General features: G+C 37.8%; 1 protein-coding gene across 1 annotated transcript in view; it reads left to right on the forward strand.

The window, feature by feature from the left end:
* SLC35F1 (solute carrier family 35 member F1) overlaps nt 1-18,056 on the forward strand; it is a 216,407-nt gene that overhangs the window by 173,107 nt on the left and 25,244 nt on the right. Inside the window, exons 4-7 of the mRNA XM_088139919.1 lie at nt 8,104-8,263; nt 8,755-8,911; nt 12,506-12,558; nt 17,642-17,796. Of these exons, the coding sequence (XP_087996045.1) occupies nt 8,104-8,263; nt 8,755-8,911; nt 12,506-12,558; nt 17,642-17,796 (525 nt within the window). The remainder of the gene's footprint in view (nt 1-8,103; nt 8,264-8,754; nt 8,912-12,505; nt 12,559-17,641; nt 17,797-18,056) is intronic.

Consider the following 18,056-nt stretch of genomic DNA (forward strand, 5'->3'; position numbering starts at 1 on the left):
GGCTTCCCAAAGTGGTTTATAACAAATTGTATAGTGCAATACATTGTTGTGTGTGCCTTCAAGTCTGTCTTTTGACTCCTGGCAACTGTCTGAATAAGTCCCTGTAGTTTTCTTGGCAAGATTTCAGAAGTGGCTTGTCATTGCCTCTTTCCTAGGGCTAGGAGAGAGTGACTGGCCCAAGATCACCCAGCTAGCTTTGTACCTAAGGCAGGACTAGAACTCAGGTTCTCCCGGATTCTAGCCTGATGCTTCAACCACTAGACCAAACTGGCTCTCTCTTATCTACAGTACATATAATTTTTTCATTAGGATAGATTATGATTATGCTGCTGCTGCTGCCGCTGCTGCCGCTGATGATGATGATGACGATGATGATGATGATTTACTTGGTCTTACAAATGGTGATTGTTGTTTTCAGCTTTTCCTATTCAAATAGTGGCTATGGTTGTTATTTTATGACATGCCAGTTTAAATGCATTACTGTCATGTTCTCACATTGTAAAATATAAGACAATAAAGATTATAGTATCCCTAATGATAGGCTTGATCTCTATCTAGTAGTTATTTTATTGTTTTCTTTTAATTCCTTCCCACCCTACCCTTGGCACATGTAGTCTTTCTTTTTTCAAATGGAAATTATGAATATATCTGATGATGAAATTAGCACATGGTAGAGTTAGCCATAAAAAACAAAGCAAGGTTCTTGATTTGCAGAAAGCAAAACAAATATAACTGATATGCTATTTCCTTCTTCTTTAGCAATTTCTGTCTCACTATGGGATTTCTCTTCTTTTACCTTCTGCAAGATGGGTGCTAAAATAGACTTCACTTTGGTTATACAATAAGGAAAAAAGGTTGCTGAGCAGAACTTCAGATACGCTTAGTTTATGATGTGATTTTTAAATGTAACTTTGAGCTCAGAAAACAGCTAGATGGCAAAATTGACAGCAATCATAAAGGAAAAAAACGTTGAAAAATTTAAGAAGGACTGGAAACCTTTTACTAATTTCTTGTATGAAATTGAACATAATCGACTAGTGACATATGGGTTTGATGATTTGTTATAATAATAGACTATTGGGAAAAGTAGAAGTCTTATTAAACGAGGCTGTATGAAAAGTTTTTTGTATATCTCTTTTGCAAAGGAAGTCGGAAGCCGTTTTGTTAAATGTTCATACATGTTTGTATTATTTCTTCTACTGTTTTTCTTTAATTCTTTTAATCTTTGTTTTTTTTCCTTTTGTTTTCTCTATTTGTACATTATGAAAAATAAAAATAATTGATAAAAAGAAGAAAAAGACAGCTAGATTGATTCTCCAAGCACTGTTTTGTAGTTAGAATTTAAAATCATTCGAGAATATGTGTTTCCCAGATCTGTCACATTAGATATGACCAGAAGAAAAAACACCAATGAGAAGCAGCGAGGTAGCAAGTAAAAAAACCCTTTCCAGACTAAATCTTACTCCTGCTTGCAACTGCTGCTGCTCTAGCATAGCACCCAATCACTAACAGGTGGCAGCTGGGACAGAAGAAGATCTTCATATAGTTTGCTTGAAGGCAGAATCAGTGAACTGCTCAAATGTGACAACAGACAGTAGTAGCTGAAGGTGGAGGAAATAGTGATGAAAAATCAGGACAGATGTTGCTTTCTAAATTCTGGTGGAAGCATGCTGACCAGCATTTTGCTTTGATATGGTAAAGAGCAGCATTACCCCTATGGATATCAAAACTGCTCTTTTCAAATAATTATGATACATGGGTGGATATGCCATGGTTGAGCAAATGTGCGTGCACTGCAAGAAATATTTTAAAATTCATTTATTACAAAAAGTAGTTATTTTTCTCCATCTGCAAAGAATCACACTGCCGTGATGGTACATAAATATTTATTGACAACACAGGGTAGAAGATAAATCCATCATAAGAAAAGAATCAAGTCTTGTGTGCCTAGAGCCTGTCTTAGGACTCAGTGGGGGATACTCAAGCTTGGGGAATGTCCACACTGCCAGTACAGAGGCTTGCACAGTTGGGTTGAGTTAGTTTCCATCAGTGTCTGCACTAGATTTCAGAACAGGCTCAGACTGCCTCCTTTTCTTTCTGCTTAGGAAGAAGACAAGCTGGAATTCAAATTTCCCATACTTTCTCTTGATTCCCTAGATCAAAACAATGAGCCTGCTATGCAATAGTGAATTAGGTGTTTTTGGTAGAGTAGGCAGGACCCTTGATCAGAGGTTGACCAATCTGTCATTCATATGTTTACAATCTCAAGTTCTTTCCCAATTATTCCAATTTTTGATCATTTCTAATAAAAATACAACCTGAATATATTTCTTACCTCAATGCACAAGAGAATCATGTTGTACTGACCTCCTCTGTAGTAAATGATGGGAATTTTGTCAGAAGAAAAGAGATGCCAACATTACTTATTGGACACATAGGGATTCAAACCTAGATTCTTGAGTTAATTATTCAATGTCCTAGGTAAATAAATATGCCAGTTTAGTTTTCTCTCACATTCATTTTAACCATTCAAATTATTTCTATCCCTTCTTATTAAAGCACACACAAACTCATGAATTTAAATGTTTACTCATCTTAAGTTACAATCTAAAATCTTGTTGTAAAGTCAGTTTCCTTCAGATTGTTTTCACTATTCTCTTTCTTCCCATTTTCATTCATTCCTTTACTTTGCGTTGTGGGCATCTTGGTCTCTCCATGCTCTCTATCTCTTGCTCTGCCTCCCTCTTCCCTGCCCTGTTTTAAACCAGGGAACCACAGACACAGAAAAAGTCTGCTTAGATATGTATTGCTGAATTTATAAAACATAAGGATGAGATGGTAGTTCGACGTACTACTATTCTTCCAGACAAAGTAATGCCACTGTACCTGACATTTTAAGCAGTTGACAGCACTGACCTCTTGTGGGGAGAAATACAGAGTTCTGAACAACAGCTTCACTTCTAAACTCAACTAGAGATTCCAAAAGAAAGATAGGGCATAATAATATTAACAACAACAGCAACGTATTTATGCTTCAGTTTTTCTTCTCAGCTCAACTAGAAATTCCAAGGAAAAAATAGAGCATAATATTGACAACAACAAAATATTTATGTTTTACTTTTCCTTATAACTATGATAATATGAAAAGTGAGATTGAATCTCACACTTTCTCCCAATATTGAGATGGGAGGGATAAATCTTGCAGTTGTTCTGATGTTTCCAAGAGCAAACAAGAGCCGCATTTTAAGAGAAGGCCAAGGTCCCAATAGGGTCCAAATATTACTGCGTGAGTGTTACGGAAAATTGCACAGACAACACATATTCTGCCCTTTTTTCTAAAAATACAAATAACACTGGATTTCCCTAGAGAGGACAGAGTGAAAGCTTCCCCATGAGGCAATGTAGGTACATTATTCAGAGGAGCTAAATAATCCTACTTAGATAACAGTTAATCTGCACTCAGAAAAATATCCATGGGGATAGCAAATGGGACTGCCAAACTGCTAAATAACACTCTGATTCTATTAAATACTAGATATGGATGCTACTAATAAGATAGAAAGCAGCCAGAATACAAGAAATAGATGATACAAATAGATGAAGCAGGTATAAGTAGTGAAATATGGGTGAATGAACAACAATTCTGAAATATCATAGAAGCGATATATTCCAATGCATCATTAGAAGCTTATATCTGTTTTCTAATCAAAACCCACATGTCCCTCTAGAGCTTTAATCTAAAAATGCTTGGTTAACACAGTTCAAATAATAAAAAAGACTGTAAATAGTAAACAATACATTAAATCATACATTATACATTACATCAAATTAAGATATGAACCCTAAAACCCAAATTTTGGATGTGGCATGATTCCATGCATAAGCTTGCAGTCCAACAATGGTTTCCATTAGAATTAAATTCTACATCAGATTTACTTTTTAAATATTAAGTTATTTTAGACATTGAGACATATTCCAACAATTTAATTATCCATTCTTCCAAGGAGGGAATCAGAGATCTTTTCCAGTAAAAGCATCATAATGTTTTTATAGAGATAAAAAAAGTATTATATGGAGATAATCAATACAGATCTATTACACCTGCAACTGATTTTGCTGATATGATGCCATTTTTCAAACATTCATTTGCTGTGGTTGTTATGGCCCTTTGAGTCAATTTGATGACTACAGGAACAAGACTATCTAGCTTCCTTGGCAGCATTTTTCAGAAATGGCTTGCCAGTACCTTCTTCCTAGGGCTGAGAGAGAGTGACTACTAATTGCTTTTGTGTCTAAGACAGGTTTAGAATTCACCATCTCCCAGCTTCTAGACTAGCACTTTTAGCCAATGTTTGTCCTTCAGCAAATCATGTCCAATAAAATCCCAGATTCTCTGCATCTCACGTTGTTGATTGCTTCCTTAGTAGGTCCAGACCAGAAGAAGCAACATGCTGTGGGAGAGAAGCAGGGTAACTGTTTAATGCATGATCTGCTACTGTAACATCTCCAAGTCACTCACAGAAAGAGAAGAAAAGAAGGGGATTATTTGGAGATTCAAGTCCAAGTTTCCTTCTCCGCTGCTCTTGTGACTTACTATGCTTCAGGTTTGGGTCTACCAGCCTGTCAGTGAAGCAGAGAAAACATAAAGGATGTGAACATACATGCATATAGTACATACCCACAATTCACTTTCAGGCTAAACAACACGTCTATTCCAAGGATGGACTATTTAAAAACCAGACCACAAAAGCAGAACAAAACACCACTGGTTGTCACCTATACTGTAGCTCACAACACAAGCTGTTCAGATGCATTTTTAATCAGCTACAGTCATACTGGACAATGACACTGCCCTTTCTTGGGTACTGGGTGCAGACCCATATTTGCATACAGACAACCATCTAATGGAAACAGATTCTGAAAAACAACAAGAAATAACAGGACAATGATGCTAACATGGGAGCCAGTCTCTGCAACAAACCTAGTTGTCTAGTTTTCCCTCACATTTACATCAACAGCACCATTACAACTATCCTGCTCTTTGATGCATTGATTGTCAGATCTATATGGCCCATTGCATCATCTAATCTGTCTAACATTCACCAAGCAACATTCAATTTCCCAGCCAACAACAGAGCACAGCTGCATATAAAAATGGCATGTACAGTCATATCCCCAACACACTGTTAACACCATCACATTCTTTTTACTGTACATTTATCCATAAATACACAAACAACTAAGGAGACATCACACTTCTTTGTTTTACTCTTTGCTCAGTGTTGAAACTGAGCCATTCACTCAGCATTCCTGATACTCACATGATCTTTCCTTCCATCATTGACCACTCTTATCAGCAACCAACTTGGAACCCTGTATTCACACAAAATCATCCATAATTCAAACCTAGCCACATATCATATGCTTCATTTAAATCAACAAACATACAATGACTTTTCTTTTTAATGTTCAGACATTTCTCAGTGTTGGATTGGTGGAGCCGGGGAGCCAGGCTCAAGTCCATGCTGTGCCACAGAAGTTTCTTGGGTGACTTTCGGCCAGTCAGTAATGGTTTTAGATTATATTCATAGCTTTGCTACATGTATGCATGAATAGTCTTATGCTTAAACCATGTAATTGGAATAAAGATATTTTTTCTAAGCAGACACCTTTCTCATCCATTCTTGGGTCTCTGAATGGCCCAATCACTTTTTTTTTGTCCTCTCTCATCTCATTTTCACCCAGTCAACCATGTCACTTAACAGACTAATTTTCAGAATGTTCCCCAAACCTCATATCTAGTTCTTCGATTATCACCATTAACTGGAGCATAACAAGAACTTTCATCAACTTATGAATCTGATTTTCAGGTGCTGAACAACAACCTAGATGACACCAGTTCATACTTCCTGACGTATTTTAGCCCTTTCATTCATAAATAAACCTCCACGTTCCTCTCCCTCTGGATATTCATCAACTATATTCCAAAATATCAGACCACCTTCATTCATTCACCTCTATTTCATCCTTTTTTTCTCTCTCTCTTAGTTTCAAAAACATATCTTTTTCCTTTCCTTTCATTAATTAACAAGTACTGTCACAAAAAGGTTTAGGGAAAAAAGAGAAAAGGCAAGGGAAAAAGAATCCTGCACCAGTTTGAGAGGCTGGGGAGGGAAGGAAGGAAGGAAGGAAGGAAGGAAGGAAGGAAGGAAGGAAGGAAGGAAGGAAGGAAGGAAGGAAGGAAGGAAGTAAGTAAGTTTGGGGGTGTTTCTGGGATGGTATTTGTGTATTGTACAGGAATTTTGGGGAGGTAAAGTTACTAGCTGTTGAATGTGTGTGTGTTCTGCCTGTGGTGTTTGAAGGTGGGAAAGTTGCCTGTTTGAGTTGAAGGGGATCCAGGATGAACTTCTGGAACAGTATTGCTTGTTTGTACATGAAGCCTGAGTGACAGGGTTGAAGAAGAAATGTGTGAGCATGTACATGCTTTGGCATGTTTCTTTTGGCTGTTTTTGTTTTGTTTTGGGGTGACATATTGCCTACATGTCTGTTTGTTGTCTTTTATTTTGATGCCACTCTGTAAGTCAGTTGTATCATTTTTATTTTAATGATATTAAATTTAGCAGTTAAGGAGATGGAGAGACTGTGACATATGGTGGAACGTACTTGATATGATTTGCCTTCTCTTTCTGTTATGGTTAATTAAAAAGCAAAAAAAAAAAAAAAAAGGACCAATCTTTTGGACTTCACATGGTATGCCCTGGTTTGTACCGCAGGTTGATCTTTGAGAGAAGAGTTGATAGCTGATTTTCTTGGTCTCTAGAAGGGCAAACACTGATTGGTAGGAATTAAATTTTTTCAAAGTTTAGGGATTCAAGGCTAAGGTATATATTACATTGTTCATCCTTTAAAAAATGTTTAGAACATATTATCTTTGGAGTGGAAAGAAGCTTCCTTCTTTATGTATTTATACTTATATTCTTACAATTTAGGAGGCAACTTGTTATGTTTTATACTGTATTTATACATCTTTGTTTTACTGTAGCTTTGTAAGCCACCCAGACCTTTTATAGGAACCAAACCAAACCAAACCAAACCAAACCAAATATGAAGCCTTTTTTTTTCTTCTAATTTTAATTAATCCATAGCTTCTGTGGTGGATGTTTTATTTTGCCTTCTCTTGGCCTCATCTCTTTTTCAATCTTTTTCAGTAGAGGCAGGCATTAGGCACCTAAACAGGACCATTTCCATCATCCTTAAATAGGTTGAGATCAATACCATCCAGGTCTCATTTGGTGGTCTGCATTAAGAAATCCTCTTAGACCAGCTTGACAGCTAGTATCCATCAGGAATACTTTCTGATGATGATGTTGATGATTTTACATTGGAAGGGGAAATTCAGAAGTTTTTCATCCACCTGAATGCACATATTGTGAACTGGTCTCAGTTAAATTAAACAACTTCCAGAAATCTTTAGACCCAATGATTTATGTGTTGCTGTTTTCCTATAGTGGACAAATGTTCCCTTAAGCTCCATTTCCAGTTTTCATTTTAACTCTCATGCTTCTAATTGTATGAGTGTGTGTGTGCACACATCTGTATCTGTAAATGTACGCACCCCAACACATACAGTTCTTGTTTAAATGCTCGAACTTATAGTTAGCAATATATTTGCACAGATAATTTCTGTGCATTGTATTTTCAGAGGAGAAGAAACACTAATCATGGAAATTACCAATGGTTTAAGTAAGTGGCATGACTAAAACCATCTGGATCTTGTTAATAGTGATAATACTAGCAAAGGGATACTCTGAATACAAAGCATCTTCCCTGGAAAGTGGATTGATCCCACCGATAGATTCTCGTTAATTTCCTGGAAGAACTAGTTTTAAAACCATTGTTTGGGCCAAGAAAAATCATGCATTCCCCTTGTGCTGGATTTTCAAGGGAACTGTCTTTAGTTTTGCTCCCAACTCATTTGCCAGGTATGTCTAAAATAATCATTTCAATCAGACCCTTTCTGAATTACAGGTTTGTGTGACTATCCTCTATTCAAAAGCTCCTTTCAGAATGATTTCTTTTCTTATTGTTTTTTTTTCCCTACAGCTCCTAGATTGTTTTGTGATTCCAGTTGTGATCTTACTTTCTTGGTTCTTCCTCCTGGTACGATACAAAGCAGTGCACTTCATTGGTATTGTGGTCTGCATTCTGGGCATGGGCTGCATGGCAGGAGCAGATGTTCTTGTTGGAAGACAGCAAGGAGCGGGTAAGTGTTTGCAAGCTGGAAGAAAATGTCGTTGTTGTTGCTCAGTGCCCAGAAACTTTTTGCACATGGAAATAAGGCGGCTTGAGAAAATAATGGATTTCCTTGTGGTCTCAGAAGTGGCCCTCAGGATTTTGCTGAATTACTTTTTCCAGCACCTCTCACCACTGTGCATGCTGGCTGAGACTACTGTGGGAATCTTGTGGTATCTGGAGTTCCAAACATCCTGGGGAGGGCCATAGAATCTTTGCCCCATTTTTTGTGAACCAGAGTTCATAACATGCATGTAATGACATCCTGAGATGGCATGGATCTGTGAGTATGATAACTTTCATATGCATGGATTTGATACCTTTGCCTTCAGAGAGGAGGAACCAGACATGGTAGCCAGAACCCCTTGGTATAAAGCTCACCCATGAGTGTTTCTGAATTAATGAAGTAGAGCTTCCAATAGCAAATTATGATTTTTTTTTTAATATTCCTTCTGTTCCTAGGAGAAAATAAACTTATAGGTGATCTTCTAGTACTAGGTGGGGCCACTCTCTATGGCATCTCCAACGTCTGTGAGGAGTACATCGTACGGAATCTGAGCAGGGTGGAGTTCCTAGGGATGATTGGGCTCTTTGGTTCCTTCTTCAGTGGAATTCAGCTGTAAGTAAAGAGAGGCATCTACTCAATACCATTGCGTCACAAAAAGGAAGATCCACGGCCATCTTCTCTCACATTCCATTCGTTCCTGTGTGTTTTCCTATACGTTGCTGAACTTGAATGGTCAAATCATCAGGTCCAATTCCTCCATCTTGCTTTCTTATTCTGTCATTCAAAATAAAATACCTGTTTGCTAATAGAAAAGACGTTTTTCAATTTTGTATCAGCCAAGGAATTACTGAATGGTCACATAAAAACAGATTGGCAAAAGAGACATTAGATCTCCTTCATTTTTATTCTGCTAACAGGTTCAGAGCAGCAAGCCTGACTCCTTCCCTCTTATCTTTTCAGGGCCCTGAGAGGTAGACTAATCTAAAAGACCACACCTAATGAATTTTATGACTAAATAGAATAAGCCTAATGGTCTTCAATCATAGTTCAGCATTGTAACCACTATATCGCAATAGCTGTCAATATATGCAATAATGTTTCTGTTGTTTTTGAAAAATAAAAGGAAAAAAAAAAGCAGTCTCAGGAGGAAAAGGACAAACTAGACTCTAGAGTCCATGGAGTCTGTGGGGTTCTCTGAGCTTGGCTGTTTTCTTACACACATTTCTTTACCCAGCTAGGTAACATCTTCAGTGCTAGAAGGGAGTGGGGTTTGCTCTCTGTTTATATACAGTGGCTTGCCCTGCCTGTGTTGGTGGGGGGGGGGGGTTCCCCCTTGATTAGGGTATTGTTTACTGCTTGATTGCATGTCTGGTGACAACCAAGCTCAGAGAACCCCAAGGACTCCACAATTCAACCCTGAGCTACACATATTCTCTTCTATTGATACTCTAGAGTCTGATACACATACACACTCATCTGCACCAGTAGAAAATATATAGGCAATCACATAACAGCTCTTTTGGTCCTTAAAAATAAAAGATAATCAAATAATAGTCTAATATGCTACAATGATTTTAGTGATTTTTTAGAGTATTTGGGATCTTCTTAGTGATAGAAATCTATGGGGCTTCCAAAGAGGATCTTGTTTTTTAATCTATGCATCCTATTTGCAGCACTAATTCTTTTCTCTTTTAAATCTGGACAACCTGTTTGGCCAGAGTGGCTCTTTATTACCTGAGCTTCTCTCTATCTCATCTTAGCCAGTATTAATATTTCAACATAATGGATTTCTATCATGTCTCAAATCCATTCTCTTCAAAACCTCCTTGGGCCTAGTAAGCAGTTGTGTGCATGCAGGCCCACAAGATCATCCACAGGCCATATTCTCCTTGCCAGAAGAAAGGAAAACCATGCCAACAATTGTCAAAAGCAAAATAAGGATCAACTCTTGGAAACAGCTAGCTTAAAAAGTAGAATTTTATTTATTTGTTTATCAAATTTGTCACCACCCATAAAAAGTGACTCTGGGCAGTTGACAGAAGAGATAAAATCAATTAAAATACAATATAAAACAATCTTAAATAATTAATAAATAAATTCCAAGGGATGTTAACATTGGCAAACAGCTCAGGGAGCGTCATCAGGGCCACAGCCATTCCCAGGATTGATTACAACTCTTATCGCCCCATGCAAGCTGATGGAGCCAGGTCTTAAGTTCTTTCCGGAAAACTGGGAGAGTAGGGGCTGAACCTCTGATTCAAGCATGTGGAAAAAAGAATGATTGATTAGATTTTGAGGCCATGCAACTCCAAAACGATGGCTTACAATGTCAAAATAATACATAATATAAAATGAAACACATGAGAAACTTGAATGAAAGGTCAGAGGAGCTGTACAGTTTAGGACTCAGAAATGCCTGGCACATCACTGAATATTCTTTCACATTACAAAAACTTTGGCAGCAGCTCAATCACACTCTTGCTCTCTGATTGACTAGAAGTCTGTGTGCATGCTGGGTTTTAGGACAAATGTAGTTGTAGATCCCAAACTATAGCACAGGATCAAGATATTTAATGGCTATAAATATGATTCAATTTAAAAAATGGTAGCAGAAACATACTAAAACAGCAGATAAGTTTTTTTTTAAGAAAAAACACAATAAAGGTCTAGAAAAAGAAAACAAGCTTTGGTAAAATGTGTCAGCAGGACTGAAACCTTCAGGTGTTGGATTGAGCTCCACTTACTCCTTAGCCAAGCCTTTTATAGTAAGATACATTAATATTAATTTTAACTACTTTATTTAGTATAAATTGTATTTATTTTATTTTGAGGTTTTAGGACAAATGTAGTTGTAGATCCCAAACTATAGCACAGGATCAAGATATTTAATGGCTATAAATATGATTCAATTTAAAAAATGGTAGCAGAAACATACTAAAACAGCAGATAAGTTTTTTTTTAAGAAAAAACACAATAAAGGTCTAGAAAAAGAAAACAAGCTTTGGTAAAATGTGTCAGCAGGACTGAAACCTTCAGGTGTTGGATCGAGCTCCACTTACTCCTTAGCCAAGCCTTTTATAGTAAGATACATTAATATTAATTTTAACTACTTTATTTAGTATAAATTGTATTTATTTTATTTTGAAGCTTTCTTGAGTATCTAGTGGCAAAAATGTAGGATATATATCAAAACAACCAATAAACAATTGGTTAAAAATGACAAGTTGAAGTCCAGGAATCTCAATGATGGCTATTGGACCTGCTGTGCCTCTAAATCCATGTGTAAAACAAACTTTGGAATTTGTCCTAGCATAAATATCCCACGCTGTTAGGAGAAAGGGTTTTGTAGATGGAAGATCAAGAGTAGCTTCAAAGGTTGGACTGAGAAGGAAGATAGTAGTTAAAATGGACAAGCGGTTACAGAATTGTGTTGTTAAAATAGTTGCTGTTTTGATTTTCTCCATTTCCAAGGGGGTTAGAATCAAACCGATCTGGACACTCCTGAGACACTTCTACATATCATAACAGATTATGTACATGCATTCTCTTATTCTTTCCCTGCATAACCTATATGAGAGAAATTAACTTTTTCAGTAATACAAAGGATTTCGGTCCTTTTACTTTCATCTCTTTTTTTGGTACGTTCATCCCAACATCAAGACCAAATTATAAACTATTTGTCACCAGTAACAATACTATTGTAATACCTTGTTCTATGAGGCATGTACCTATTTCTTTCCATTCTCCTGACAGCTCTAGGAAGGCCAGATTGAGACAGTCAGAAAAATTGATAGGAGATAATATAGAAAGAGACACTTACTGTAACTTGGGCAATAATGTAATGTTGCAGAGGCTTTATTGCTACGGTTATTATAATTACTAATATACTAGTATAACTATACATTGCTTTGATGTAGTATCTAGAATGTTCAGGGGAGGAAAAAAGTTTCCTTCTTCATTATTCTCCTCACTCACAGGGAAAACTACTTCTGCCTTACACAGTTCTGAATGGTGTGTTAGTAACTCTCATTACTCTGCTAATTACATTTCAAGCACAGAGAGAAAGTGAAAGCTGGTTGAACAAATCCGATGGTAATTAACATGTGCATGAGATTTCCTGTACTTTAACAATAAACTTATTTACCTTACTTTATGGAAATAATTGGAAATAATTTTAATTTCCACTATCTTTATTTTTTCCCCCAGTGCCATAATGGAACACAAAGAATTGTTAAAAGTTCCCTGGGACTGGCAAATAGGTAAGACTGGAAGTTGCTTTGCTACTGGTTATTGTTCAGAAAATAAATTACATTTGAGATTATAGGCATTGCTGAAAGGAAAATGGTGGTAACATCCTTGTTCAGCTCCATATAGGCCTGAGGACAACATATCATGAACTTATCTTTTTTGCAGCCTATAATGAATTCAGCATAAGTTGAAAAGTTGCTGGCTGGGCCCATCAGTACTGGCTGGGTCCATAAAGCATGCTTGCTTAGCATGTTGTATGAACCCAGCATTGGGTTTTCTAAATCATAGTTTATGATTTAGTGTGATGTGGAAACCACATCACTGATAGGTTTTTGCCTTGAGCTGGGCAAAGGGCAACTAGTTAAATTTGTATTCCCATCAACAAGAATGAAATATTTTTGTATTGGCAAATTACTGTGGTAGGCAGTAATGGCTTTGTGTGGTACGTAAGCCATCCATGGTTGATTATAAACCATAGCATACAGTTTCACTTTGTTGCTTTGCCCAACAATGGCTAAGTGGTCCACTCCCATTTAATTCACTCTGTTTATGAAGAAATTAAAAGCAAAGCAAACAGAAATTGAGAGGGGTGTGTGTGTGTGTGTGTGCATGCGCGCTTTCACATTTCTTATGGGATGGGCAAGGAAGAGCTTGCCTTACTTTCTAAGAGTTGGCTAGATGTGGTCTTTCTGCGAGTCATTCTTTCTCTTTTCTCTTTCTTGATTAAATGAACAGTCCAGTGTGTGCTTTTAACGTTAAAACAAGAAAAAAAAAACTAAAATTAAGACAGACAACAACTCCCTACTTGGCTACCTTCTGCAAAGTAAAGTGACCTCTGTTTCTCACCACCACCACCCCTTGAGATTTTTAAAGAAAATCTTTTACACCTTGTACAAGAATTGGGAAAAAATGTGGAGGGGGTGTGTTGCAAGGAGTAAATAATGTTCCTATTGCAAAGAACAGGATTCAACTGCAAACAGGTCATTACTGGTATGTGAATCCAGACAAGGTTTGATAAATTTTTCTTACTTCTACCAGCAAGGGGAAGAAGGCTACTCATTTGCTGTTTATACCTGAAAGAGTGGGTGATACACAGGCATTCGTTCCTGACCACCCAAATGATAAAACCTGCATTGTGATGTCATGATGCAAGTTCCATCCTTTCATGTCATGATGCCACATGCAAGTATGTAAGAGGTGGACTTTGAGTTATGACAATGCAGCACATGTTTTGTCACTTGCCCCCATTGCTTCACCATAGATGCCCATGGGATGAAGGGTTGAACTTTGTAATTCACACAAGAGAATGCGAATGTACCTTATGAAGGCTCTTCTCTGGGATCTAAGCTGTGATGGAAATTAGATGGGAAAAAGCCTGTGGATCCCAGAATAAGTCAGTGGGCCATCCATTCTATAGTATCCATCCATTGGTGTGTAACAGATCATGACAGTACACTCAGAAGAAGCATCAGAGTTTCATTAAAAGCTATAAGTCAGTAGAGTTAATTATTCTAAAACAAACATATAAAACTAATTTTGACAGCTACTGTCAAAGAAGGAAAGGAAGAGTAAGGCCAGTGATAGATCTTTCTCTTTCCCAATATCTTTACTAAGAGAAAACCTCAAAGAAGACAGATGGGTATCATGTCCTGTGACCTTCCTATTGAATTTCACCTTGGTACTAGTCCAAATATTTCTTTTTTCAGTTGAAAAAACCAATGTATGTACAAGAGCATTTCTGTGCTAAACAACCGGTTTTCTCTATAAGGATCATTATTTAAGAATTGCAGTAAAGATGGCATTTGATACCTGTAATGATGAAACCATCTAAGAGAAAGCTATAAATGCCAGATAATGTGGAAGGGCACATTGAGCACAGATGCACTTATAATGAGGAGTGAGGTAGGTAATATGCTGATAATGCATCAACAGCTCCTGGTTATTTTCCTTTCAGAATGAATATCAACAGCAGCAGGTTCAAAAGCTTCTTCAGTTGACTAGTGACAGAGGGAATATCTGAGGAGTGCAGTTATAAATGACACACTAGCCCATTGCTCCCATTGGGCATTTCCTCACCATTTCTCTAATTATCCCCACACCTTAATGGAGCAGTGCACATTTGCTGTTATGCTCAGTTGCAAAAATCTTCCTGTTTTTTTTTCAGTATGACTCCTAAACTGAACACAATCAATGTAAAGCATGACTGGTCTTTTTTATCAAGCAGTTGAAATTTTTACAAGGTTTCTGGGACTCATCTCCCTTTTAGGAGGAAAGGAGGGAAATACATTTCGTGGTGTGAATCAACTAGCCAGCAGCAACAGCAGCAGTCTGGTTTCTGAGGCAGAGATCTCCAGTTCCACCAGTCCTGCAAACAGGTCCCCTCTCAAGCATCTTTTGCTGTAGTTCCCTTAGCAAAAGCAGATGCTTCACCAGAAGAGTGCAGTGGATTGGCCTGGGGCTCGCTGATCCTGGGGCTCCGTTTGCACATTAGGCTAAACCAGTGGGATGCAACTTTTTCTGGGCCAAGGGTGAACAGAAGCTAGGATTAAAATGAAAGTCAAGGTCATTTTACTTACACATATTGGAAATATCATTCCAACGATGTATAATTAATATTACTATTTTTTCCTTTCTATCACTTTAAAATCGATAATATGGTAACAGCTTTTGGAGGTTTCCAGGGACCACCCGCAAGGTTTGGGGCTATCTAGGTACAGCTCTGAGATACAGTATGGTTTAACATGATCTGCAGAAGCGAGGCTGCTCCTCTCCCTTTCCCTGATTGCCCTGCCCAGCTCAGCAGAGCACTTTGAAAGCTTGTGTTTCTACTTTCAGTTAATCCCAGCTCACCACAGTTTCTCTGTGATGCAGAACTATTATGATTAACTGTGCTTAATTTCAGCATGCCGGAGTTTCTGGTAGGCTTGCTGGAAACTTAGATAGCATTAACAGCAGGTTATTGGATAGCACAGCAATGGAGGTAAAACAAAAGCTTTCTTCAGCTTTAAATTGTGGAGGATGATCTACTCTAACCAGGTTCAGCCCAATGTATGAGACCATGTAAGGAGAACCTCCTCATTGTCCCACATTTCTGAGAGGTGAAGGGAGCCAAAGCCAGAAGCTTCTGCATATGGTGTCAGAGCTCTGGCAGAGTTTCATGGTGGAGATCAGGCTAGTCCCCTCCTGCTGATTTTCAAGAAGATGTTAAAAAAGAAAGTAGTATTTTGGAGAGGTTTTTTTTTTTTTTTAAACTAAGTACTTGTGCCGCCTTTTATTCCTTTTCATTTACATTTACTTTTCTGGTATTTTATTTTGATTATGTTTTTTGGCTATATTATATCTTTTGGTTGTGAGGGGGGTGTTAATGATTATTATTTTATTAGTGTTTTTAATCACACTATGGATATTTTTGTTATTTTTTTAATATTAAAAATACCATGCACATCACCAAGAATCATTGGATTTCAGTGGGATAGAAATACAATAAAAATGGAGCAGAAAGAAATTGTGAACTTAAATATAGGAACCCGGGGAAGCCATGATGATGTCAGAAGGATATTGCATGATGACATCTTTGTGCAAATGACATGAATTGCATACTTGCATCATTTTACATCATGAAACACATGGTGTTGCCCACCTCCTTTGACTTCCTTGCAGACACTCATAACCCAAGGTTTGCTTTGTATATTCTTGTCAGTGTGCATTACCCTCAGTCATGTTTTAGCATAATGTCTAAGCCTAGCTTATGACTCTCAAAACCAAGAAACTATGTCTGTTTGTGTGCTACAGATCAGGCAACAGATCAGTTTCTGGCTTGTGAGGACTCTGCCTTTAGTTTGCCAAGGCTCCCTCCCTTGGCCTTAGACTCAGAATTCCACAAGAAGCGACCTTCTCTACTCAGCCTCTCACCCTTTTCTATCACAAAAGATTCTGTTTCACCTTTGCAATAGCTCAACAGCTTTCTTTGAAACTAGGAAGTAATGGGATATTGTGAGAAGGGAAGTTTAAATGTTCTCTCCCAAAAATCTCCCCATCCCCACCCCACTCCCCAGTGTACAGTAAGTGCTGAATAGGTACTGTGTGCTGGAAGATGGATGACTGCATTTTAATGGTGTCCACACTGGACTTGAATAGCATCCATCAGTTCCACCAGTAGCTTGATCCCTAAACCAAAAGGAAGGTAGCTCTTGAAGAAAAAAAAGGAGTCCTAACCTTGCTGTAAATAGACTTTCATGTGTCCAAGTTACTGAAAGTAATTACATTGCCTTAGCAAATTTATAGTATATTTGTTCTTGACAAGTCTTCTGGAAAAATGATGTGAGATAAATCACACAATGAAAGAATGAGTATCATTGGGAATTTGCCTAGTTATACAGATACTGTCTGCAGGAACTGAGAGATGTTGCCTCTTGTTGATCTCTTTTTTGTTGCTAATACTTGTGTATAATTTCATTGCATTGCTTTTGAATTTCTGTCATTTGCATTTAGTTCTAAATATGGAAATACTGCTATTTGTGTGAATATAGTATATATTATTACTTTACTCTTATCATTCTTGTTTTAACATGGTACAAATTCTGTTGCGTATTTGCCTATCCAAGAATATCCAAGTTAGGGAGGATGAGGAGAGAGTGTCAGAACTGTAGACAGTGATTGCAAAAACTGGAAGGGTCAAGAGTGACATTCTTGTAAGTTTTCAAGTCAGCAGTTCTTTACATAGCCAGATACACAGGGGCATCTGCTGGGGTAGGGGGCAGCGGTTGTCAGAAAAGTCGGGATGGGAGCTGTGCCATGCAGTTGAAACCTCCCCCCAGGACTTCAGTCATGGACACCACATCACCTTTTTTTATCCCATCCCTGCAAGTACATCTGTGAAAGTAAGGTTTATTTTTTTCCTGGACTATGTCTTGCCTGACTCTACTACTTTAGATCACAAGTAGATAAGGCCATCTTCCCTCCCACCTCACACACCTTGGGTGGTTAAAAATCTTCAAAGGTTTCTTTCTTTCAGCAGAAAAGTTGCCTTTAGGAAAGGGTGTGCAAGACAGTATTGACTGCTTATCATGTGTGCTTCTTCCTTCCTACCTACAGGATTACTGTATGTTGGCTTTAGCGCCTGCATGTTTGGCCTCTATAGCTTCATGCCTGTGGTCATTAAGAAAACAAGTGCTACAGCAGTCAACCTCTCCCTTCTTACAGCAGATTTGTACAGCCTTTTCTGTGGGTTCTTTCTCTTCTACTACAAGGTAAGTGGACTGATCTGTCTATCTGAGTAATTACCACTGTCTTGCTAACAATTTGATATTACATTAACAGTGATAGCATCTCCAAAGTTCACATCATTTCAGTCCAACTTGTTTGTTCTGAATGGTGCTGACACAGCCACCGTACAGCATTCGTCCTCTGTTGATTCTTTTAGAAGTGCGCTCTGCCCTCTTGTCACAGCTGAGTTGTGACCCGTAGTTGTGCAAGCTCTGTGTAACTGCTGGAGGGAGTTTCTGAGAAG

Source organism: Python bivittatus, unplaced genomic scaffold (assembly GCF_059951505.1).
Source record: "Python bivittatus isolate LINGU-HERP-01145 unplaced genomic scaffold, Pbiv_v1 ctg000020_np1212, whole genome shotgun sequence".
In the NCBI taxonomy this organism is placed as follows: domain Eukaryota; kingdom Metazoa; phylum Chordata; class Lepidosauria; order Squamata; family Pythonidae; genus Python; species Python bivittatus.